The 27,052-nt window shown below is 38.2% G+C and overlaps 1 protein-coding gene across 3 annotated transcripts; it reads right to left on the bottom strand.

Annotated features, from left to right (window-relative positions):
• Positions 1-401: 401 nt before the first annotated feature.
• Positions 402-26,773, bottom strand: dop1a (DOP1 leucine zipper like protein A). Of its 3 annotated transcripts, none has more exons than XM_077720639.1 (38): positions 26,443-26,773; positions 25,022-25,215; positions 24,037-24,218; positions 23,789-23,959; positions 23,197-23,386; positions 22,743-22,841; positions 22,272-22,371; positions 21,505-21,614; positions 20,755-20,869; positions 20,551-20,671; positions 19,591-19,710; positions 19,071-19,188; positions 18,256-18,285; positions 17,208-17,465; positions 14,860-15,382; positions 13,366-13,649; positions 13,138-13,290; positions 12,961-13,061; positions 12,604-12,869; positions 10,333-12,457; positions 9,612-9,723; positions 9,223-9,405; positions 8,719-8,844; positions 8,312-8,446; positions 7,766-7,821; positions 7,552-7,656; positions 7,081-7,147; positions 6,819-6,963; positions 6,272-6,351; positions 5,102-5,211; positions 4,679-4,828; positions 4,361-4,422; positions 3,854-4,006; positions 3,625-3,761; positions 3,484-3,539; positions 2,096-2,260; positions 1,502-1,631; positions 402-1,297 (listed from the first exon to the last, which is right to left on the bottom strand). In XM_077720639.1, the coding sequence occupies exons 2-38, from the start codon at positions 25,157-25,159 to the stop codon at positions 989-991; spliced, it is 7,485 nt and encodes a 2,494-aa protein (XP_077576765.1). In that variant the 5' UTR covers positions 25,160-25,215; positions 26,443-26,773; the 3' UTR covers positions 402-988. The 3 variants fall into 3 exon arrangements, with proteins under 3 accessions (XP_077576765.1, XP_077576767.1, XP_077576768.1); XM_077720641.1 differs by having other exon boundaries at positions 21,505-21,587; XM_077720642.1 differs by lacking the exon at positions 18,256-18,285.
• Between the last annotated feature and the right edge of the window lie 279 nt (positions 26,774-27,052).

Below are 27,052 nucleotides of genomic sequence, written 5' to 3'. Positions count from 1 at the left end.
AATTCACCATTTTTTGTACCCCCAAAAGCATTTGTCAGTCATTACTACTGTATTGTATGTATATTTCATGTTTTTCATTTTGTAAGGTGACCTTGAGAGTAAGAGATGCCCACTTTATAATGCATGACCATAGCACACATACACAGGGTGAAATCAGGAATTTTAGAAGTGCATATTGGCACACATGCACAAGTGACAGCACTACAAGAAAGCAATTTTCAGTAAGTAAACACTCTTTTTTTAGGGTAACCACGGTGAATTCAGGGTGAAGGTCACAGTTTTCAAGATTTGAGGTTGGAGCAGCAAATGAAGAATTTCAATAGCACATTTTAAGAATGGATTCGTAGAGGAAGACACTGTTTGAAGGATGTAATTTCAAAGAAATGAAAATTCCTTCATCGTTTCTTAAAAGTCATGATTCCTCCATCACTGTTTTATTGGATTGTTTAAAAAGTTTACATACATGTACATATACATTGGCGAAGATACTAAATTTGCAAACCCTTTGTGAACAAAAAGTGCTACAAGGGTATGCTATAGGTTCAACTAGAATATTTCTTTTTTAAGTCGTATTCACAAATAGAGAATTTATGTTTTAGTTGAAGTACAAATAAGGTGTAAAATTGTGGATTTGAGGAACGTTTCACTTGCAGTTTGGAACCCAGCCAAGCATCACTAATGTGCAAGTCAAAGGACAGCAACATAGGGTGTGAGACCCTTTCTGTAAGAAGTCTTTATTTAGTCTCACCAATATGGAATGACAACATCTTTCCTAGTCCTAGGACTAACATGGAATATTAAAACTTAGCCATCAGGGCTTCTGTTTGTACAAATCATTAAAACGAAACAACTTTGGAAATGTAAAATAAATATAAATACCAAAAAATGTACAAATTATTTTTTTCTCTCAGTTGTATTCCCTTTTTGCTGTTATACAATGTGATGTTTTTCACTAGTGCTGATAAGAATGTTTGAATCCCCTGTACCCTCATGTCTTTATTAGCCCTTCTAAAAAGTCTTTCTCGACCATTTCCTCGATGTTTTGTCGAGCTCGGCTCCAAAACACCTTCTGGCTTTCCAGTTTGTGGCCGTCCTTTTGGCCAGGAAGGGAGCCAACGACATGGTTGTAGGCGTAAGCAGGGCCTGAGCGGCTGCTGGCCTTACTGGTAAATACCTGACTGAGCAGGTTGAAGAAAGGAAGTAGCTGTTCCATGCTCCGGATTACATAGAGGGTTAGCATCAGGTGGCCAGGCTCCCAGGAAAGGACCCGAGTCAAGCAATCATCGTCTTGATTTTTCTGTCAGAATCAGTTACATCGATTTTTGTAACAAACTATGTATATGGCTTTCATTTTTTTGGAGTTAAGGTAATATGATACAATAGAAATATATTTCTGCTTCAATTAAACTTTGGACATTTACTGGGAAACAATGAAACTCCCTTTGGTCATTTGCATAACACTCATTCAACAAGTTTTTGTAAAAATAGGAGGATGTAGTACCTTAGCTCGTTTCCTCAGCAGTTTAGCTAGTCGAACCACATACGGTTTAAACTCCCGCTGATGAGTTCCTTGTCGTCTCACCTCCATTCCAGAATCATCTGAAGCTTCAGGGATAAAGGCCCAACGGTACCTGGGAAAAATAAAGACAGCAACATAATGAAACTATAATATTAGAAGCAGGGGACTGATGTTTTAAAGCATTGGTTGTCAAAAATCGTTAACTTGGACATATTTTTTCTAATGGTCGCGCTATCATGTATGAATATGACAACAAGATGGAAAAAAATTGATTATCTTATGATTTGAGCTACTCTTTCGAGGAAACTGAAAATCAATAGTTTGTCGTCCTTAGTTACTTTTTCATCCCAGCTGACTTCTAGAAGAAGGCAGTGCTTTAGCTGTGATACAGGATTCATTAAACTGTGGTTAGATTTCAATGTGGTTGACAAAAAGCAAGACCCCCTTAGATGCCTTAACTACCTGCTTGAAACTGGACACCCAAAATCCCCAAAAATGGAAGCAATTTGTGATTGTTTTCCCCAAATTCTAAAGTCGGGAAAACCTATTATCGAAAAAGGCTGGGAAAGTACTGACATTTGGAACTGAGGCAAGCTTTCAGGTGGCAGGGACAAGGCCAAGTCCAGGAGCTTGCAAGCTGACAGATACAAGTTGAGCCAGCGTTGGCTATTGTAGGATGTTGAAAACCCATTCCCTCCAGAATACGTGGTTTCTAATCCAGCCACAGATGGCCCAGATGTCCTGAGGATGGTCAAAAAGTGTTAGTTATCAGCTGTTATGACATCACAGTGAAATCTCAGCTCAAACACATCATTTTAGGACAGAATGAAGATAAAAAATTCCATTTGCACTGACCATCTATACCAGCCAGATAGAATAGTGAGTTGATCCTGTGGATGAAGTAGTTTTACTGAAGCGGGACTAGATTTATTTTTCGAACAGTTGTCATTATTTTTATGCATGAGAATGGTCAAAAAGGCACTGCAAAATCGGTTCCATGGGAATTCGTTATGAAAAGGTTTGGTTTTGGAATTGGTCGCGCTGTGACACCAAACCTTATTAAGAAACTACCCACACTTTGTTATTCTTCCATGCCCACTAATAGGAGCGCTAAGCATTTTCAGCAGTGAGAAAACAAACCTGTCTGTAGGTTGTCACTTGGTTCTAATTTTTTTTCTGCATTAAGCATGTAGTTTAGAAAACATAAAGCATGATATAAATCTATACAACTGCTTATTCTGTGGTTTAGTACAATATTTTTGTGGCATGACCAGTTCATGTCTTTTCACATGTTTCCATGACCTCTAACATCCTGAAGCTGTTCGATGACCCACTGGACGAGAGGCACTTTACTAAGGGTTGCTAGATGGCAAAAGTTGGCCTGCTTGCCTGATCCTTGTTAAATTTGTCCTGTCTCTTTCTCATCTGTGTCGCCTCTGGACACAGGCAAGACCACAATCACCTTTATGATGTACTATGTGTGTGTGAAAGCTTTATTAGAGTAGAAAAAGCAATTTGTAATCCGCAATTGCTCACAAAAGCTTGCCTCCTAATTGAAACACACCACTTTGTGTACAGTTGTACGGAACCCCACTAAAGCAGGTGTGTCAAATAAGTGAATAAGCAAAGTTTAAATTTAAATATTGAATTTTGTGATTGGTTCTAAAAGCTGGATATTAATGAGAATTAAACTTTTGCAGAAACTCAAAAGCACCAACTATATAGCTTAAAAATGATATTCTGGGCAGCTCTAATGCAGATTGTTATTTATACAAATCTAATAAAATGGCATCCAAGCTTAAAAAAAAAATAAAAAGAAAAACAAAGGAAATCTGAATTCAGCGACACTAAGAAAAAAATCCTTTGATTATGAAGTCTCTCAAAAAGAATTAATTCAGGTCCGGATATATTCGGCCTTTAGAATACATACATTGACGGACAGTGACAAGTAGCAACTAAAGTACCGTGATATGTCCTCATCCGCTGTCAGCTCTTGCTCCATCAACAAAAACACCTGAACCTAAAATGAAAGGTATTTGGGTCATGAAAAGGACCAGCGACAAATATATTGATCAAAAATGTTTGGGGTAGTTATGAAAGCTCACCAGTTCAGTGATCATTGTGGGCCATAATGAAGTAAGGTGTTGAGGTGACATGCGCAACAACAGCACCCTGAAGAACAGGAACACCTGAGCATGGAGGATGGGCACCTGAGGCAGACGTAGGCTCTCCACTAGACGTTCTAAGTGACCACAGAAAGATATGCATACAAACAAAATAAAAAAATAACAGGCTGGCACAATTAATAGTTGCCTCACTAGAAATCTTCTTTACCTTGTATGTCCGGGAGATATTTTTGGTACTGGTCTACTTCGCTGCTGTAAATGGTAAAGGCCAGGCGTTTGAGTAACATGGCCCTCTGTTCCAGCTCAGCATCTCTGTTTGTGAACAGACTGAGGGAACTGCTCTGTGCGACAGCCACGCGGGCTGGAAAGGATGTAGATTGATACATGTCAATATATACAATTTTTATTATAACCTAAATTGGGAAATATCGTTGTAATTCATTTAACTAACACAAAAAATGCCTTGCTAATACCTGTTATTACTCTGTTAAGAATTTGTAAGAAACATACAACAAGTACATTTATTATGTAAATAAAGCTACGCTAAAAGGAAAAGTGGATACATACAAGCTGACATTTTACAAAGAGTGACTCTGAGACATAACCTAATGTACAAAACCAATCTGATCCTTGTGTGTGGTATTTAGGTAAAGGTTAAGTTTGTCACAGATGTGTTTTTGAAGTGTATACTGTCACATTATAAAAGAAAGCATACTCATAAGGTCTCTGAATGTGGTCTTGTCGTGTGTCATCAAATGGTCAATAATTGCCCTCCAACTGAAAAACACACAAAAACAAATGTTCACAAATATAAAATACACAAGCAATTCAGAATCGGACTACTTCACTTGTGTCTGTTGCAATTCTACTTAAGTGATAGCTTTCCGGGGAAAAAACAACAACAGAAAAGTGCCCATTTTAATTATTTCTTAATTACATAAAGACATTTAAGACATTTTTTAATTGATGTTTGTGATGATGAATAGTCTGAATCTAAACATGATGGAGCAAAAAAAGAAATGCTTTTACTCACTGGCTGACACAGGATGAGTCCATCTGAAAGAAGGTATGATCCATAAAGAGGTCAAAGGCCTCCTTCTTCCAAGCCCGACGTGTGTACTGGTACCCACTTAGACTGCTCAAAAGCTGGATGCATGCCCGGTAGCTTGGAGCATTGTGAGCGCTGACAAGGGTATCCCAAAAAAAAAAAAAAAACACTTAAATTCATTGGAAAGGGTCACATTATCAACATGTCTTATTCAGTAAAACATAGATTATTCATTATGTGCAAAACCCTCATATGTATATCTGGAATATACTGTATTGTATTGTAACATTATAGGTTATTTTTACTCATTGAATGAACCTAGTGGTTAATGTGGTAAGTAAAAACATCGAACAGACAAGTATCCTTCATTCAAAATATGAATGCACACACCAACATACTTAAACTCACCTGTGGTTGCGCAAGTAAGGAACTACGTAATGCATTATATTAACCAGCAATGGTATGACGCGCTCCTTTTCATCACTGTAGAACACCATGTCCAGCAAGTGAGCCAGGACCTGCAAAATTACCAATGCATTTCTATCAGTCTAAAACTGCACAATTACATCAGCCTAGTTGTGTTGTAAACTCTGCAGAACCGAGCCAGTCTACCTAAGGATGATTTGATCTACACATTCAGCTGATTTAAATCACGTTCTAAAAAGGTAACATTGCAGTGGCAGCCGCCAGTGTTAAAAAAATTGCACTGCAGCATTATCTTGACACAGTGGAGTATAGAGAGTGAGTTCATTTTTGCATAAACAGGAGCAGGAATAAAAACCTGTGATAAGAAACTGAACTTGATGCATTTGCTCTTTTCTATTGCTGGATGGATGGTTTGTCAGACTCACTTCAGAGCACCTAACAGGTTAGACTTATAGCCGTCTTAGCAACAATTACTGATGTGTCCCACATTTCCTGTGCCAACAGCGGAGGGCTTTTGTTTCTTAGAATAAATGGGTAATATAAATTGAGTGAAAGCTATTTATCAGCTTAGAGTAATTCAGTAGTTTAGTAAATCTAACTGACTTTTACAAGTGCAAATGTATTGTATTAAAATAGTCTACTTATGTTATGCTATTGATGGACTGATTGTAAACAAACCTTTATTCAGTTTGGGGTCATGTCCAGAAAGAGACTGCTACATTTCTCCTACAATTAATGTGCAATTATAGATTTATACCTAGATTTATGCACAGTGTAATGTGCAAACAGTTTGCCTAAAAATAATATTCAATATAAAAGTTTAAGGAAAACTAATCTTTTCATGAGGATTTATAGATTTTAATGTTGGTCTACAATAAGTTATTTTTTAAGGGTAACTTCGATAAGTTTTGAAAACCACTTGCGCAAACATACTACAAAATAATAAGTGATGCTGGGCAGATATTACTCTTATACAAACGAGATCAAATTAAATGAGGGGACCATTACAAAATATTGCTGGTAAACAGTAAATATACCAAATATGAATGATAAAACTAAAACCTTTCGTGATTAGCTATGAACCACCAGCCTAAAAATCAACAGTTGTGTAGGTGGGGGTGGGGCAGAATCACATACACACGGATGTTTTACCTCTGCCAGCAGTGTGAGGGCATGGACACTGTAGACAGATGGGGTGAAACTGGAGGCCTCCATAACTGTTAGCATTAAATCTACAAAAATAAAACAGCACACACACAAAGTCAAATATGAAAATAAATATGTGAGAGTTATCGTTATAATTAATGATAGACTTTTTATTTTTATCGTGATGGGGAGCATAAAAAGTGTTTTAAGTGTACCTTCTTGTAAGAAAAGTATAATATGTTGTATTTACTTGATACAATAATACTAATAGTTCACATTCATCTTTTTTAAACTATAGGTTGACATGTATATCGTTTCTGGTTGTGACTAATGACATCAAGCCTATTTTGTTGGAGCCTAAGTCCATTCTACTACTGAAATAAAATGCTCAAGACATACATTGATCATTCATTAGTGGTGTGCCTTAAAATCTGAAAAATAGGGCACATTTCAAAGTTGTTTTAACTGCGATGAGCAGTAAAGAAAACTAGAATTTTACAAGAAAAATGGCTGATCGCTTAGTGTGACACTCTCATAATTGCTAGAAACATACCTTCAACATCTGCTTCAGAGTTAGCTTCATCTACAACTATCTGAGGAGAGGCCTTCACCTCCAGGTTCCTACGCAGCCATGTAGTTTGCTCCAAAGAAGAGCCTGCTATTGTCCCAATGGCTTCCACCACTTTATGTGTTACATCCTGTGAACATCATTGAAAATAATTTAAATTAAATAAAAAAGTAAACAAAACAACAACAACAACAAAAGAACACCAACACGAAAAAATACTCATTGTTGGAGGAACCAAAACAATTACCTGGAGCTCTCGCTGGTCCTTTTTATTTTCCAGATTGGGATTCTTCAAAATGAATTCATTCAGAACACTAAAAAATAGAGGATTAATGGGAATATGTAAAACATAAAACAGTTAACCAAAGTAACAGCTAACATATCTGATAAAGTTTCTTATAAAATTAACAAATTTGTCATAACCAGACGGCTTGACAATAATAGAAAAATAGGATATTGTACAAGTACTGGGGTAAAAAAAAAAGTGTCCTATTTTTCTATTACTGTCAAGCCTTCCCAAAAGATGTAAATTTTCTCAAAATCAGATAGTGCACCCTACAATTTCATGCAGCTCATCTATGGATAAGTATTGGTCTTATATGTGGAAATAGTTTCAAAATAGGTGATCTATTGAAAGTGTGCCTTATTCCTATGCACGTTTTAGTGCAGAAAATACGATAATGATGATTAAAACTGGAGTGAAGAATGTGAAACCAACCCAAGTATTAAAAACTGTCCTGGTGCAGGCAAGCCTAACTGCACAGAGTCCTTTAGCAGAGCTAACAGAGAAGGCCAGCTATCCACTAAAGTAGATACAGGAATCCTGTGGGGAAAAGGAAAGAATGTAGTTAAGTTGTGCAGTTTTTATAGGCAGAAAATGTTGATGTTTTTATATAGATATATAGATATATATATATATACAAAGAACTCACCTCTGTACATATGCATAGAAGAACTGCAGCATGCAAACTTCCAAAGAAAGATGTTTCTACAAAGACGACAGAAACATATTGAATGGCAATGTATGAACTGAATAGTAAATGTGATAATTAACATGAAACATTTTATAAAAACGTTGCCTATAAATAACTGATTGATTAAAAGTACAGGGTGATAGAGAAGTGTCATTTTAAAATACTGATATTAAATTACTCATATTTAACATAGACATGCATATATAAGTACAATTTGTGTTATAATATTTCTCTAACTATTTTAGGTATGTTCCAACATGTATGGAAATGAAATCATGTTTTTTTCTTTTCAGATCATGAATAAAGCTCTAGCCCATATCAAATTTGTCATAAAACCCACTGGTATACTTCATTTGTTGTCAGAACTACACTTCAGAAGTAAATTAAAAATACTTAAAAATTAGGAGTTGCTTTTCAATCACCAAGCAGAATTCAATATAGTTGGGATGAAAAATGTATGAAGATATTAAAAACAAGTTCATAACAAAGTTGTACAAAATAAACCTTGTTCTTTGCAATGGCTGGTGGCTGCTTCAGAACTTCTTTGACTGTGTGCATGACGGTTTCAGTCCGCATGGCACTCACTGAACGAACCAGCTCAACCAGCAGCAGTTGTTCATCACTAGCTATAGGAATCACCTAAGAATCATTCACAAAAACAAAAAACAAAGGTCGTGTAACTGTCACATATATACAGAGTACTTTTCTTTTGTTAGATGTTAGAGATATTTTTTAAACATTTTATCATTCATGACTCAAAACTCAATTTGTAGGATGTGCAAAATGAAATGGGACTCAGTCTTGACTTCTGACTGGAGGCCAAAGACCTGAGACTTACTGGTGACTCATAAAATGAAGACTTCACCCACCCCTAAAAATGTGTGAAAAGGGAAAGGCAGGCATCACCCCACCTTATTTCTGACAGGAGTCTTGATCTGTTTTCTTTCATTCCAAACATAGGCAATGGCTGCCATGAAATGAGCACCATGGTTCATGGAAATTGGGCCAAGCAGCTCCAGAATTTGCTGACGAATTTTCTGAAGGTGATATAGAAGTGAGAAATTTCTGACAATCATATCAGAAATATTTGCACTAGGATACAGGATTTTATACACAAGATCAAATGTTGCCGTATCGTGTCATTGTAAATTTGGCAGTATATGCCAAGTAAGATACAAAAGGTTTGATTAACTTGACTAAAGTAGCAAGCAGAGATAATAATTTAAAAAATAAAAATAAGAATTTTTTTTTAAAGAGCATTTAATATCAGAATGGTTGCTTATAACAGCTTTAACTAATTATGTGTTTGATCACCTCTAACTTGTATTGTTGGAATACTGTAGGGCCGAAAATTGTATGTCGTTAGCTTACAAATACAGTAAGGCTATGCCAAAATACATTGTACTTTTATGTACCTTAGTGGAGCCCAGATTGATGTTGGAGGTGGAAGCGGCAGAAGCAGCAGCTGGCTTTTCAGAGCTGTCAGCATGGTGGAGGACACTCCACAATAGTGTGACGGAAGACATGATGGTGTGAAGAATGGACAGGATACCTGATCGAGCCTCAGCCAAGTGCTTCTGGTCAACACTGACTTGTAGCTGAAGGTGATTAGTAAGAGACTCAGCAATATTATTCATACTTAACAAAAAAAAATCTAAATCTAGCATACAGTATATTGATATTCATAAGATAGTGAAATTAGAAAGACACTAAAAATAATATTTTGCATAAATTTGGCAAAAACAATGTTGTTGGTGGGAGGGTCTGTGCTGTACTTTTAATATGTGGTCTACAGTACCCTCACCTGGTGATACTGGGAAGTAGGATCAAGCAGGCAGTAGTGTATAATTGCAGTAATCCCTTCTAGTACTGTCAGGAACAAGTCCGGAGGAATACAAAGAGCCATCCACTGGGGTCTGCAAAGGAGAACAATTACAATTGAAGCCATTGAAGTAAAAAATATAAATACCGCACTTTCCAGATTATAAACTGCACTTTTTCCATAGTTTGGCTGGGCCTGCGACAAATACACATGCAACTTATGTTTTTTTTATTTTTCATTATCACCGACAGCCAGTTATGTTTTTTAAGGCTATAGATATCTGAAAAGCTGTTATGTTACAGAAGCCCATTTAAACTGTTGGTCTCCATTTGACTATTGTTACTTTAACATGTCCTTGTTTTCTGAAAAAAAATTAAAGTTTAAAAAATGTCCTCCCAAAAATGCAACTTATACTCCGGTATGACATATATCTTTCCTCTTCATTATGTATACTTTGCCTTGTGCGATATATATACTCAAGTGCGATAAATAATGGTACAGAGTGCTACCTGGTGTTGAAAACTTAACTTCACATGTGAAAATCTAAGTCAATTTTGACTGCAAAATGTATGATTGTCAAAATAAATGCTTTATAACTAATGAACTATTTTTATATGCTGTGAAGATATTTGAGATTGTTTTGTGACTAAAATAATGTCAGAATTATAAATATCTGCAATATGCATTGAATAATTGTTTTTACCTGATGTCAGTAATCCCAGTCTCAAAGCGGTACTGGTGAAGAAGATTGTCCAAGTTCCTGCAAAGCTGCAGGGTGACTGAGGCAACCACCCTTCTTAGAATCCTCCTCATATATGGCAAGGTGGCTGTGATAAGTCCAATCCACTGAGGATGCATTTTACAAACGTGGTGTTGATGCAGAGCTCTGATCACGGCACACAAAAACATGCCCTGTGCAGTGATCGGCTGTCCATTAAGGTATTGTAGTGATGTCATTGGCTGCTGAGGGTTGACATGTTCCACCTCACCACCTAAGACCTCGAACCCAGTTCCTGCGCTGCTACCTGCTCCAATACTTCCTACAGGGACTGCATTAGGTTCTCCTCCTTCTTCCGGTGGCACCAAAACTCTGTGCTCGAGTACAACTAGGCTCTGAAGCAGTCTTAATAATTGGGACTGGACTGCACTACAACTGTCCATCTGATCTTCTGAAAAGTTGATAACACTGTCCTCTGACAGACCTTCCTCCACTGCGGACACGTTTATACCGGCTGATTGGTGGTCATGCCATTTCTGAGCACTGAATATAGAGGAAAGCAGGCAATGCAGAACTACCTTCTGAACCTTACACTTAGATAGGACATCATAGATGAAACTAGCAAATCCCTTTGCTGATCCCCCAGTGACTTTGACCAGTTCACTGAAAAGAAGAGTTAGGACCTCGATACTGGTCAGCTGCATGGCCCGGTTTCCAGCCAGGTCTTGAGGGGCTGCCTTTACATGAGCAGAGTAGAAGCTTCTTAAGAAATACAGACATAGTGATATAATAATTTCCAGGTACATGGCACTGCGGAAAGAGTGTGAGTGGGAGTCCTGCGGGATGGGGCAGTAAAAGTCTTTACCCATGACAGAAACCCTGTGACGAGCTAGGAGGTTTTGGAGCAAAGATAGCTGTGGGGTATAGGTGTTATTAATGCTAGTAGTTGATATAGCACTTACAAACCCTGAGGGCGAAGACCTTAGCATGGCAGCAATTGCTGAAAGTGCGTGCAGTGTTCTGGACGAGTCATACAATTGGAGATATAAAAGAACATGCTGATATAAAGGATGGATATTGAAGCGAGGTTGGGAGGAAGATGGCCTTCGTCCTGCGACACTAAGACTTCCAACATTCACATCTGAACATCCACTGGGTGAGCTAAAGTCACTTTCAATTTCTGAAACTTCACCTTCTCCACAGCTGTACCAGTTCTCAAGATCGAGGCTATCTCCAAAAAATATACTGGGGGGTGCCGTTCTTTCAGCCTGGCTTGCTGCCTTTCTCTGTCTTTCCTCCTCCTTCCTTTTGGACTTTTTAGTCTTGGGCTTAGCCCCCGTGGATTTGTCAGTCAGCTTCACCATGATTTTGCCTTTAAGAGTGAGCTGAGTGCTGCTATGACTACGCTTGCGTGCTTGAGTGTTATCCACCTGCAGGTGCTGATCTGAAATAGCCAAATCTAAGTTTTCAGGCAATGTGACAATGGAAGGTGAGGAACTATGACGAGTGATGCCTTCTTTGTGTTTCTCCTCGGCAACTACATCAGTTGAAGCGACGCCAAGGAACTCCAGTGTTCCTTCGGCCAACATCTCTGGCAGAGTCTGTTGGTTGGAGCAATGAAGAGGTCCACAGTCCAGTTGGGGGCCAGTAGACGTTTCTGAGGAAGTACTCTCCGTGTCTGAATGAGGCCAGTCATCGGACTGAGTTGGCGCGTCGAGAGACTCCTCGGCTACTAAACTCAGAACATTTTCTATAAGTTCATTCACAAGAGAGAGAACAGTCTCGTCTAACGAATCATCAGACATACTATCTGATGAAGCTTGCTGCTGTTCTGAACTGTTGAATGTGTTGTTAACAACCTCTGGCTCATCAAAGCTTTCATTTCCCACTGGAGATGAGTGAGGATCAGTTGATTGAGAAGAATGAGGATCTTCCTGCTGCTCATCAGACTGAAATCTACCAGTAAGTTGTAGATTCTCACTGCTCAGACTCAGTATAGACAGACTGTCACTAAGAGGGTTCACAGTAAGACAAAAAGGCTCCATGTCACCGACTTCAAGGGTTGTGAAATCTCCCTGTGTCATGTGGTCCCTTTGCATATGACTGATGTCTAATAACAGAAAGAAAAAATATGATAAAACATTAGACAAAACACGCAATTGAGGAAATAAATGGTTGATAATTGGTCTTACCGACATAATATTTCATATTCAAGATCTTGTCGAAAATCTAATAAACTTCAACAAATCTACTTACTTTCAGAGAAGCCAGAGTCTCTGGTGTCTATAGGTTCTGATGGTTCTTGCTCAACAAGGTCAGGAAAGGCATTGGTCCAGTGGCGCTGGGTTTTTACTTTTTGAATGGAAACTCTATGGGTCTTTGGGTGCAGTAGAAGAAGAAGGAGAGGCTCTAGTACCCGGGCAATGTCATGACGCTGAAGGACCTGATTAAGCCAAGCCCGGCCAACTGAACTAGTACACGGATCCCAATAACTTAGGCTGTCTAGCATGATAAAAAGAGACCTGTAGGGTTAAATAAATAAAGCCAAAAGACAAAGCTTAATAGAACATAAATAGCAAAGAATCTGCAAAGAAAAACTGCATTGTGACTAACCTGTCAAAGGTACGATTAAATGGAGACGATTTGGTCATGTTTAAGTCCTGTGTCAAATGCCACAGCACAGAAAATTTCACATGGGCTTCAAGCCGAACTCTCTGAAAGAAATTTAACTTCAGTATGGCTCTCATTGAGACACAGTGTTTAGTTGAGAATGACTTGCAGCACTCTGACCTTGTCACGGTGCATGAGCTGCTGACTGATCACATCTTCACATATGCTGGAAGAAGGTACAAGGTTGTGGAGCTGATAAAAGAGCTCTACACTACGTTGATGGTGTTGTGGCGTTCCTTCACTCAATTGATCCCACAGGATTAGAGCCACATTCTTGCCACAGGAAGAGTAAAGAGACATTACAACATTGTGGGGAAAGACAAATGGCAGCTCAAATTTGATTCCTACCTTGAAGAAATCTGTCTTGTTTGCGATGTACTTAAGAATTCCCTGAGTGAGTGGAGGCCTGATAACAACAGCCACTCGACCTTGGCTTGGACTCATGGGCTGGACGGCCTCCGAACCGCAACTGGATGCTACGCTTTCAGCTGTCACCATGGCCACAGACTGAGTGAGCCCCACAAGATCCATTAGCAAAGAAATGGCCACTCCTTGCAGACAAAAGTTGCTCGCCTGGCAGGAGGCATCCATTAGTGTCTGCAGCCACACTGGCAGACAGCCCTGCTCACCGTCTGGAAATATACAAAAAATATATACTATTTACTTAAGTTGTCATTACAAAATGACATTTCCTCACTAATCAAGTATATTTTTCTTTGTATGGCACACACACCAGCCCTATATTCCTGACTGTAAATCAAACTTTTTTTTTTACCTTGACAGATAACATAAGGTGAAACATGTTTTTTTCCCTACATTGACAGGTGCATTAGCGCAAAGGGATTTTTATTACTTCCAGAGTTGGCAGAGTTGTTCAAAACTGATAAACAAGATCAACCTTATACAGTCACACCTCTACTTAAGAATGCCTCTAAGTACGGCATTTTCAGGTTACGAATTTTTTATATACTAATGAGTGACTCAAGATGCGAAAAAGATCCAAGTTACGAAATCCTCCAAAAAGTAAATGTATTTCCTCCTCTGTTATTTTATTTTGAAAATATTGTCACGGCTATATTGACTCTTAACATTAGAAATCTCGCTAACCTCTACTGGACTCTCATTTCATAGCTCTCATTCTATCTCATCTAATGGCAGACAATAAAAGCATTCAATTAAATTCAATTGGCTGTCTCACAATAACCACTATCCATGTTTCAAGATTCTCTCTTACATATCGGTCCACCTCGGCTAAATGTTCCCCTTATTAATCTCTGCAATTCCCCGAATTAAGCAATTAAAAACTGTACAAATGCAATATGCCACATATCTTCACACACAGACACACACACACACGGGGCACACCTAAAAGTCTAAAATGTAATCCAAAGTGGATGGCTTTCGGCCGTGGTAGAACGGGCTGGTGCCGCCATCTGACGGATAAACATGGGTATTACGTCTCATAATGAAAGCTCCGGAGGAAACTATTTCAGCTGTGCAGGGCACATTATCATATGCTTCATTTATTTTATGATATTAATCAATGATTTCCTTATAATTTACTCTCATTTTTATGTTTCCTCTTATCTTTCATACAAAATTAGGACACTTTGTCTGTCCAATTTTAAAGGGTTTAGTTGGTAGGACCGTGGAACAAATTCAAAAACAGAATTTACATATGAACTACACCGTTACTTAAAACATTTTTGAGTCACAAAAAAGTTCTGAAAACAATTAATTTCCTAAGTAGATGTAGGACTGTATTGAATTTGGTTGTGGTTTGAAGTGATATCGAGAGTTCAGTGAACAAATCATGTGTTGTTAACACTTGCTGACGCTTACCATAGTTTTGCTCTTGTGCGGGTGATGCCTTCAGATTCCCCTCTGCAATGTATACTGGAAAACTTGAACACTCCAAGAACAGTTGGCAGGCAGCAGTAAAAGCAGCAACACACTCTTTCTGCAAAATCACAGAATCTGGGCATGATTCAGGCTGGTTCTCATGCCCATGTTGGGGGACCTCTAATACAAGACTGGATGATTGTACCAACAGGCCTCTGTCCATCTTGTTCTTTTCTACTTGATTTGAGATTATATACAAGGTAATAAGTCGAGAAAGGAATTGCTGAAAGTGTTCCAAGCAGCACTGCATGACTGGTTTGTCCACAGGTTTAGGTTGAGAAGGGCCAGAGGAACGAATGCCCGTTTTTTGTAGGTGATTGTGAAGTTGTCGTTCTGTTTCCGGACCATTCTCATTATATTGTACAAAGTCTGTGAAGCCACTTTCAGGTGAGCAGTTGGGTTGATTTTCTAAATTTTTGAACACCTGCCCACTTGCATGTGTTTCCAGAGGTGCAGAAAGTATCTAAGAAAAAACAAGAGAAGAGAAAACTTTTAATTTCTTTCTACCTTTCACACTGTTGCAATGTAGATAACAGTAATTGTAACACATTTCTATATAGTATGTATAAACCACAAATTGAAGATTTTTTTGCGTTAAACAACAAATCCATCCTATTGACGAAAACTTCATATACAGTAATCCCTCAAACATCGTGGTTAATGTACACTAGACATGGCCGCGATAATCGAAAAATCGCAAAGTAGCCTCACCTCTATTATAACTATCTCAAGAAGTTCAAGTTTAAAAGAAAATATATATATTTTTTTACTTCAGTGCTGAGTCCTAGTTGCAAGAGTGGCTTCCGCTTACGAGTTTCAGCGTGGATTCAGCGGTAGACACTCTTGCTACTAGGACTCAGCACTGAAGCAAAATAATAAATAAAACTTTTTTTAATAGTGAAGTAGTGAAGTCGCAATAAGTGAAGTCGCGATAATTGAGGGATTACTGAATAAAAATTTTCAAAGACATCAGTCCTCAGTGCTGCTGTGGGTCCAATTTTTTGCTACCACCTATTCAGCAAAAACAGTTTAACCAATGAGGATTCTGTGGGGAATGCTGCTGGTATGCAAAGCTTCCATTATGAGTCTTGCTCCAGACAGTCGAAATACTGACCCTTCAATTAATGGATGATTTATTCCAGTAACTGTGTTTCAGCTGCACAATGAAGGAATGTCTATTGCTGGATTGTTGGAGAATATGTATGTGTTTATGAAGAACTTTCGTCCACAGCAATTGATCTAACAAGAGGAATTCAGGTAGATGTAGACATACACCAGGAACAGTGGAACAAATTAGAAAATGTTTTTTAAATTTTTGGTCAATGAGTGGATTCAATCTGTAACTGGCTGGTGACCAGTTTAGGATGTACCATGCCTCTTGCCCCAAGTCAGTTGGGATAGGCTCCAGCACACCCACGGCACGAGTGAGGAAGAGAAAAACAGAGAATAGATGGATTGGTCCATGAAACTGTCGGGGGATTTTTCTCAATCTATTCAGTGGGGATATTTTGGAACCTGGACTCAGATGGTAAGGTACAGTATCCTATCATCCATATGCTCCTCTGGGTGGGGGAGGGATCAGTTATTTGTTCGATGTACTATGTAGCATGCTTTCCACTCTGTTGGAGATAACTACATGCTATCTTTTTTCTTTTCTACCTCCAAAGAGAGTAGAGGAGAGCTGGACGCAGCTGTTTTTTAACCATAATCTTTATTCCAAACCCTTTTGGGCCCAGCTCAGTCGGTGAAACCCAAACCATTGACTGTATCTTTACATCATGCCACAATGCACTCATTAGAACAAGAATTGTTAGGCATGAACCGGTAGTCAAACATGTGGTCATATATTTTACCTCATGGATGTAGTAGGTCGGGTGATTATATCAAAGCCCAAAACCAACTGATCTGAGGTTTAGTTTTTTTGGCATGGAACTAATTTCGGAGAAATCAGTGAAGAGTCTCAAACCAGACACAAAAAAATGAGATGGAAAATGCGCAATCATCGGTAAAACCAATGATTTATAAAATATAGAAAATTGAGAATGAGGGGTGCCCAAGTGTTTTTATACCAGTGCATATGGCATTATTTCCCATTTACTTATATTTCATGTGTTTAATATACTATACTGAACATAAAGATATCATTTAATAATTTAAAGTCAACTGTGTATTTGTGAGGACTGGATCTTAAAATAATTTATTATACATTAAACATACATATAAACTTGACCAAGTTTGGAATGAACTCAGTTATGTTGAAAATGGTTAAGCACTGGGACTATACTCACGTTATCATCTCTGTTGATATTTTTTGCCGAGTCTGAAGAATTTCCATGGGAGCTAGATATAATTTGAACTTGGGGACTTGTAGACAGAGCCAAAGGGGACACTAAAGGTGGCTGTACTTTGCTAAGGATCTTGGAACAGAGACGCAGGCAGTGAGTGAGCTCTCCAAGCATCAGTGTCGGCAGGTGAGTTGTGAGTGCGGCCACCATGCGCAGCAGGAGTTGAGGAAGATGCTCTGTTTGGATCTCGATGTACGTCTCCTAGAACAAAAGGTGACAGATGTGACAACGATGTATTTGCTATACAATCATACACAATATCTTATTATTTGAATATTAGTCATGTTTTAACTAGAACATATATCCCTTAAAAAGATCTATTTTCAAACAAGTTACTTTTTGCTTACACTACAAAATCTGCCAGTGGAACAAAAAACAACAGGCTGAAAGAACAAAAGAAAAACTTAAGTCACACTTTAGTATTAGCCACACATACAATATGACTTTACTTCTTTACGCCTAACTGATTGCCTTTTGTGCATGGAATTTAATGTTTTCATCAAACTGATTCATCCAACGAGAATCAACAGAAAAATATATTATTAATATGACTGTTATTGGCAGCCTAAAATACTTCAATATTTGTTATATGGCATTAAATTGAAATATAATGGACAAAAGGGAAAAATATAAATGTTGGAATATATAAAATTACTGTTTGTATCCATGTGTCATTTAAAAAAAAAATGTCAGCAAGACAAGAGCTTGAAATTGCATGCAATTATGATCGCTCTGACACACATTTTCACAAGATCCACACCAGGTTTTAGGAATACATTTGTGTTCTATAAAGCCGATATGAGTATTTATGATTCTTTTTTTTAACATTAATTTGGTCGGGTTAGAGTGGTCAGTCCATTACTGATAAAAGATCACGTAAAGCGTTTCAGAAACAAAGGCCTAATGGATGTTGGTGGGATGTTGCAGAAATGCTATCGTAGCCTCAGTGAAGCAATGTGAGGTGAAAAAGCAGGAAAGAGCAGTACTTTACCTGGCAGATTACCCTCATGCTTCTAGTGGGCTTCAGGGAGAAAGAGCAAATAGTTTGAACAGACAGGAGCAAGCGGAACACAGGCCATAGCACACAAATCACACATCTCTCTTGCCAGAGTCCAAAACATATGTACACACTCTTAAGAAAGGGTAAAAGAAACAAGGATTTCCAACAGTTGGTATTGGAAATATAGTACTTTCAAGGAGATTTTGTAAACTGAGCATTAGTTTACAAATATGCTATATAAAAGTGAGCATTAGTTTACAAATAGGCCATGTACAATGTAGGTTGGTTGGGGAGTAATCACACAAGTATGTTTGCACTTGTGTGTGTGTGTGTGTGTGTGTGTGGGGGGGGGGGGGGGGGGTTGAACACCTAAAAAATAAAAGTGGAGGCATAGACATTAAAACTGGCAGTAATATCCTGTGACAAAAAATATATTTATAATACCAAGCTAGGCAAACTGTATAAATGATGAGAATGAGCTAAATGGGTGAAAGAGAAAGTGAGGAATCGATCAAGAGCTTAAGGAGAGCAAGGAAAGAAAGGAATGTCAATGCACAAAAACGAGCAGGGCCATAAAAGAGTCAATACACAAAATTTCTCCTTTAAGGGAAATTTAACTTGAGTTAAAAATACAGAGAATGTAAATAATCAAATTTTAAAAGAGTAAAAATCTTCATAATTAAGTGTTGTAATAAAGGGCATAAACAAGGAAAGAAGAATTTAGAACAGATTATGTTATGATTTGCAAATATGGCAAGAATAAAATGAGAAAAATGAGTACTGTTGGAAAGATAAAGTAAACTTACCAAGGAAACAACATCCAGCAGGAAATCAACTAGCTGACAAAACTCCACCAACGAGAGGTCTGGGGTGTATGAACTCCCAGCATGTTTTGGATTATTTGTTGGCACATTCAGTGTTCTCCTACAAAAGAAGCCATGTTGATATCTCTCGATGGATTACTGTTAATGCGATTTTACAATTTCGATATATCTTAATATGGCACAAAACCTTGATTATTACGCCTTTTTTGCATTGGCCTGAATTATTTTTCAAAAGCCCGTCTATATTTCAAACAAATTTCAAATTTAAGCAAACTGATTAATTAAAAAAAATCAATTTAACATTTGAATACATTCAAACATTCATTTATTATATTAAAACAAAAATCTGCAGGTTGACCTCCTTTAACATGAAAATTACCGGTAATCATGCAATCCTCTACAAGTCTGTGAGACATGGATAAAAGATCTGGTAAATAATTTCTAGCAAAAATTTGATACCCTCACAGAAATATCATCATGCATGCATGATAAACCTACAAACCTGCAGCACTCTTCAAACCAACGAGCAATGTAGTCCCACATGTAGAATGGCTCAAAAGAGTTGAACAGGAGATTGGCCGTTTTAATCAGTTCTGCTGTCTTCTTGTTCTCCCGAAGTTTGCTAAAAAGGAATTAAGAAGGGCAACATTTAGATTATTTCATACCTGTCAACCTTGGCCAATTACCCATATTAAGTGGTTGACAAAAATATATATATACAAACAACACGGCACATATTTACTCACAAAGGCCACACTTAAAACTCTAATTGTTTGTATGCACAAAATTCAAGATGTCGCCATATATCGATTATTTCATGCTTAATATCGATTGTAATCATATGCATTTTCTTTGCACTACCCTTCTTTGCAGCTGCTTGCATTGGACCCCTTTCCCCCTTAATTCTGCACTGAATAACACAACAACAACAAAAACGGAAAAGTGCAATACTTCGCCCAATGCTCATAGATATCTTTACACGAAGGAGATGCGGCGAGAAAGACGCGTCTCGGCCACCTGGCTGTCTTGTATGCTCAAATCCCAAAATTTGTCTCGTATCTCGAGGCAGATATTTGCTCGGAATTTTACATGTATCTCAAATGTATTATATGTTGGGACACTCGTATGTAAGGTATTACTGTATACTGAAAAGGCAGACATGACTGATGTGCGTGCACACGTCATGATTGTGGCATGACAATATTAGCAATCGACAATGCTGTTTTCCTCTGCTACCAGTGACCAAGGCAATCTGGATTGGAGCTGAAATGGGTAAAACGAGATCAATTTTTTAAAAAACTAATTAAAAAAAAGTTTTTTTGCTGTACAAAAGTTGCTATATGGTGTACTCAATTTGAATTGATAAAAAAACATAAAACACGGGAAAAACGTATACGTTGACAGAGATGCAATTTAAATATGAGAAAGCAGGTCAAAATGTCAATTGCCTGATTTGACTAACCTGCTAAGGTGTGTTTGGTCCTTGCTGAAGGAACACTGGTTTTGGAGGTCCAACTCAGTTTTGCACTGTGTGTGAAGCGTTCGAAACACTTCGATGAGAATGTCCTCTAAGATTGCTGGCCCTTAGAACAGAACCAAACGAGACACTAAGAAAGCAGAATATTTTCACCACTAACTTTCTGATAGGGCATTAACGTATTACTACCAAGTTCTGGTTTATCAAGTAGACTGATAAGGATGCGAAATGGCTTGAGGTCATGCATTAGAATGCTTTCCTCCTCTCCGCCTCGCGCTTTGCCTTGCAATATTCCCACCATTGCCTGAAAACACAACGTAGCAAAAAGGAGACATATGACAAGTTTGACAGAAACCCCCGAGCTTTGTTTTCAAATTTGGCAGAACAAATTTCACATTCGTTCCACCCCTTCTTTCATTTTGTTTTTCTCCTGTATTTCACGCTCTGTCTGTCACATAAACTGAAGCCTGCAACAACAACAAAAAAGTCCCTGTAGTGCCACCATCGTCCCTGATGGATAAAGTTCTAATAGCTACCTCTGAACAGATGGCACAAATAAATGATTAAAAAAAATCACTTCTAAAACTACATTTGCCTTCAGGTTTCGATGTGCTCTCTGCGTTTTAACCCCGAGAGTGCTAAAAAAAGAGCACATGGCGGGACCGGGTTTAAGGACAGAGATTGAACTTCAAAGAATTGGCTGCCACTAAAGAAGCAAGATGAAGCATAACATACAAAATCCCCAAGAGGATGTGGAATGCTGGAGATGAGCTCTTTAAAGAGATGGAAGAATGTACCAAAAATAACTGATAAAAAAATAAACAACAAAAACAGATCATAAAGACAAATCTGGCAAAATGAATGGCATCCCTTATGACACACACAAAAAAACTCTTCAATTACACATTTTAATCAACACTCAAAATGCAAAAGTCCCACCTGAACAAGCATGTCTTTTGAGAAGGTGTTGAAATAGTGGCTAGCGTGCTCTTCTGGGTTGCTCTGTGTAGCGCTGCGGGGACCTGTTTTCACCCCATTATTGTCCAAACCTACAAAAAAGGACAAAAAGCCCATATGAAGTGAACACACATTTGTGTATGAGTGTGTTTCCAAAATGATCATCAAGGTCATTATGATGGTGAAAACTCCGGTCCAATCCAGATGTCAAGATGCGGGCTGCGGGCCAAAACTGACCCACATAGGGCAGATTTGATCACTTTTTTTTCTGTACACCCATAATAAAGTCAGAAAAGAACCCAACTTCATGAATGTTTTTTGGGACAAAGAAGTATATGTTCCAATCACTCTATCAGAGAAATATCAGTGTTGTAGAAATAACTGGAAACTCAAGAGACCACCACCAGTGTATGTAAACTTTTGACCAAAACTGTATATGGATGTGGTTGTCATTTTGGATTGGGTATAACTTGAAAATAAATTAAAAACTTTTTTTTTAAGTTCATAGTATGTACACTTACCCGCATTTGTATCCGAAGTGAGTTGCAAATGAAAAAAAACAAAAATATTACTTCACAACGACATTTATATCTCTTAAAATGGAAAAAATGAATGTATGTATGAATATAAGAAATTGCTTTTCCTGACACATGCCTGTAAAAACACTGTGTAAGTCAGTTTTATATACAAAAATGGTTTGTCTTATGTTAACAATGGTGTAATGGCTAATATCTTTGTGACTTGCGTACCAAGTAGCCATGCGTAGAGTCTACGGTTCAAAGACATGTCTCTCCTCAAAACCACATGCAAAGCAGCAGACAGGATCCGTATCATGTCAGGGCGAGTAGCCTGGGCAGAACAGGTCAAAGATTTGTGACAAAACATGTTGAGATAACAAATTTTAGTGGGGGAAATATTGTCTCATAAATCATTGCCAATATGGGGTATTACTGTCATAGAAAAAAAAAACATTTAATCTATAATGAAGTACCAATATAACCTCTATAATGAAGTACCAATATAACCTAATATACCACCAACTTTCCCTCATCTAACATGTGTTAGCGTTTATAGCTTTGCAAAAATGCATGGACAAAACCATGTTGAGAAATCCTATATTTTGTACAAGTGTTTATAAGAATAACATTTCTGTGAATATGCACGGTTCATAAATGTGTTTCCCAAGTTTCCATCCAGATGACATTGACTGCTCCACTTACCTGGCTCATGTGGAAAGGGAAGCAGAAAAGGATTAAATCCAAAGTGCTTCTCTGCACTAGCACACTTGAGTCCTGAACTGACGTACTGACAGCTTCCACCTGAGGCATGGGCATATTAAGGAGAGGCAAGATTTATTACTTATTATTGATTGACACAAATTTTCTCACTAACGCTGATATAAGTCAAACTGTTTTTTTTTCTACAAAAGGTTGTGTGGCACATCACTATATTGTTACAGTAATTAAAAAACGAACATTCTAGTACACAGAATGACGACATTCATGTCTATAATCAGTTAAAACTGATCACATGTTGACAACATGAGGACAAACAGAATGTTTACTACCACTCATTCGAACTGCTTCAAAATAAACATTAAACAGACAAACATTATTTTAAAAAATATTGTTACAAATAAGTGTCATGAGATGTTCCACAGAACTGAGTCCACACCATGAGTTCGATGTCACTGCCCATAACGTAGAGCTGATCCTCCATGGAGAGCTTGCGGTTGAGGTGCAGCAGAACAAAGGAGACCCCAGGAAGACGCACAGCGGGGCTAGTCAAAATACTACCCCATAAGGCACTGTAGAATGCCGACTGCTCCACTGCTGCTGCTACCTTTTCCAAAAGGTTGTTGGTTCTGTAGCAAAACATCAAGTGGTAATTACACAAGAAACTGTCATATGAACTATACCACCAAAAGGTAAAACTGTAATTCCTATGTAAATTAACACATTTATTAGGCATTAGCTGTGTCCCAATTTTTGCAAAGCACCCCCAACCGTGACCCCATATCTAAACAACTATCCTAAACCATATGTCTTTTCCAGGAAGATAGCTTTGGAAGTAGAAATGCTGAAAACCATGCTAATTCCCCTCAAAATTAGCAGTAAAATGTCTATAGTGGAGTAAAACATATTGCAAATGGATTCATTCTTTAGTATTCAGTTTAGTATAAATAATAACATTAAAATCAAAGGAAATTAAAATGTGATTTCAAAAGTTATTGCAATATTCATTCATGCACCCATTGCTTTCGCACCTGTCATAGAACTCTGATCCTTCCTCAAGGCCAGGAAGAACTCCAGTGAGGAGTCCCTGTAATCCAGGCTTTAGTGTCTTCCCCAGAGGCAAGTAGTAAGTCTCATAAAGGCCCAGCAACACAGGCTTTACGGACATGGCAGCATTAGAGAGTAAAGGGAAAAGCCCAGAACTGCCGTGTAGAAGAGGATGTTAGTCAGTATGCGTGTCCAGTGTAATTTCAACAAAAAATGTCAAACCTACAATTACCTATAAAGAAACAGGTCTTTGGCGAGCCTCTTGGGTCCAATGATCTTAAATATAATCTCGTAGGTCTCCAAGGCCTTACGATGGACTCCACTGGGCAGGGCAGGATGGAGGCATTGAGCCAGCCGTTTGCCTATTGTCAACTTCTTGGGAACCACTTGATATTTTGCATTGTTTTGCAATACCTGACAGGACAAGTAAATGTTTGTCAAGAAAAGACAACACAAGATTAAAGCCTTATTATCCTACCAGTCACTTTAAAAGTACTGTATTTTCCATACTATAAGACACACCTTAAATGAATGGCCTATCTTAAAATGTGTTTCAAATATAAGTTTTTAAAATAAGACACAATAGTTGTGAGTAGTAGTAGTAGAAGCATTGGGTTGTGTTATACATCTATTGGATGTAGTTGTGCTAAAAGGAATTGCATCAAATGATTAACCAATATTGATCATTTTATAAGGTACATCAGATTATAAAGGGCACTGCCTGCTTTTGAGAAAATTGTATTTTGGTTTTGCCTTATAGTGTAGATAATATTGTAACTGTAAGTCAATTTAAAGAAATATGTGACTATTGATGGCTTTTTGTTCTTCATGAAAGATCCTATACAGTGTTACCTCGACATACGAGCACCTCGAGATATGAGCAATTCGAGATACGAGTAAAATTTCGAGCAAATGATTATCTGGAGATACGAGACACATTTCGAGATACAAGAAAGCCAGGTGGCCAAGACATGAGAGGCTGTTTATGATTTTAGTGTTTCTTTGTTTTGATGTATCTCTTTCGTGTATAACAGATATCTACAAGCATTGGGCAGAGCGTTGCATTTTTTTCAGTGTTTATTTCAACGTTTGTTGGAGTTACGAGAATATCGACATTAGAACTCAGTCCCAGAACAAATTAAGCTCATATCTCAAGGTACCACTGTAGATGTTTGTGTTTTAAGCATCAGGCAAATATTGCAAAGTTAGAGCATTACCTTGTTGAGCTTGCCCAAAGCAGAGATGAGGTCTGCCCACTCACTTGAGTACTCAAAGTTCTTAAGGGCTTTATCCACCGCTGCCACATAGTTCCTGTACTTGGAGTCACTTAGCAGCTCCACTTCCTCTGTATTCATTCTCCTAGGTGGCTATTGTGCTAGTGTCAAACACTTGGCAGACCTATCCATCACACCTGCGCCCAAGCCATATAAGGAACAATAACACATCACATTATATTAAAGGGAGACCTGGGCGTTAAAACAACATTGCGAATATGAGATATAGAACAACACCGATACTACCCACTAAAAGACTCAAGTGAAGTCTCCCTTCCGTGTACTTGATCCGTATTTGTGAACGCACGTGTGGTTTATTATAACTGAATAAGGGGAATTACAATCATCAATAAGGGGAGCAATTGGCCAAGGTTGACAGGTATGGATTAGGCTGAAGGCAGGTCTAAACAAAATCAGAAGTGGAAGAGCTCATCTGCCGGGAAACATGAAAATAAATAACAGGTGAAACAACGAGTGACCACTAAATTAAACCAAATACTTGAAAAGGGGGTGGGGCGAGTGGCTAGCGCATCGGCCTCACAGCTCTGGGTTCCTGGGTTCAAATCTAGGTCATGTCCATCTGTGTGGTGTTTGCATGTTCTCCCCGGGCCTGCGTGGGTTTCCTCCCACATTCCAAAAACATGCACAATAGCCTGATTGAACTCTCTAAATTACTCCTACGTATGGGTGTGAGTGTGCATGATTGTCCGTCTCCTTGTGCCTCTGGCCGAAGTCAGCTGGGATTGGCTCCAGCACCCCCCGCGGCCCTACTGGGGATAAAGCGGTTCAGAAAATGAATGAATGGCCACCTTCCACTGTTGCAGTACTAAGTACTGCAACAGTGGAAGGTGTACTGAGTACTAAGTACTGAGTACTTAGTTAAAAATATTCCAAGAGCGACCTCTGCTGGCAAAAATGGGAAATACCACCGAGTTCAATTTCTAAGTACACATGACCATAGTAAATATGCCATAGTTCGTTTACCGGGAACACGTTCCATCATGTGCAGTCAAATAAGTGTAACATGTGTACTGAACAGTACACAGTATTTTAAGTAGGTATATATGTTCATGGGTGAACAAATGACAATTTCTGATCTTGACTACTATTGATAATATAATTGATAGCATATAAATAACCCATAATTCATGACATTGTTGTCATTAAAGCACATGTCAACGACAACCCAACAAGGATCAGGCAACTGTACAGCCGACACGCAGTTTGCAATGTGAAAAGGTTATAAAGGAAAACATGTATCGATTGTAGTAGTGCAGCATATCAGCGCCATCTGTTTTGACTCACTTCGTTTTATGAATGCACACAAAAAAACTAACACGTTCAAATTATGACATATTGCTTACCGTCATTGCTTTGTGGGCGAGAAGTGTCATTCAAACATGAACCCGGTTCGATGGGTAAAATGGGCTTACAACAAGCAATGTTTGCTAACAGGTTGCTAAAAGGATGGAGAGGAAGGGCCCGACACCTACTTCACAACATTTAGCTCTCTTGACAAGCAGACAATGGCTGAGATTCTACATATTTCGGCAGTGGCATATGCAAATCCTTAACAATGAGATCCTCATCATCTGATACCCAAAGGCGGAGGAATGACGGATCCCATGCGACACTGCTGGTTAGCAACACATCCAACCGGAGCATTCACATTCAGCCCCCTTTTCCGCATGTATACTTCTTTTCCGCCTAGGGTTGCCAAATTGTAAAGACAGTTTCCAGCCTAATCACAGTGTAAAATCGTCCAGTACAATTTAAACTTAAAGCATCCCAAAAAGACAATTTCCCGTTAAAGATAATACTTTTCTCGCATACATCTCAATCTAAATTTTGATATTATTACCATAAAATAAATGAATGCACATTGTTAAGAAATAATTGCTGTTTTGATGATACACATCATGGGAGATGGTAGTAGGTATATGAAATGGTTGACACCGTAGTGTCATTTTCCAC

The sequence above is a fragment of the Stigmatopora nigra genome, chromosome 7, assembly GCF_051989575.1.
Source record: "Stigmatopora nigra isolate UIUO_SnigA chromosome 7, RoL_Snig_1.1, whole genome shotgun sequence".
NCBI lineage: Eukaryota > Metazoa > Chordata > Actinopteri > Syngnathiformes > Syngnathidae > Stigmatopora > Stigmatopora nigra.
The sequence above is the reverse complement of the archived record's forward strand: the minus strand, read 5'-3'. Positions and strand labels throughout refer to the sequence as shown.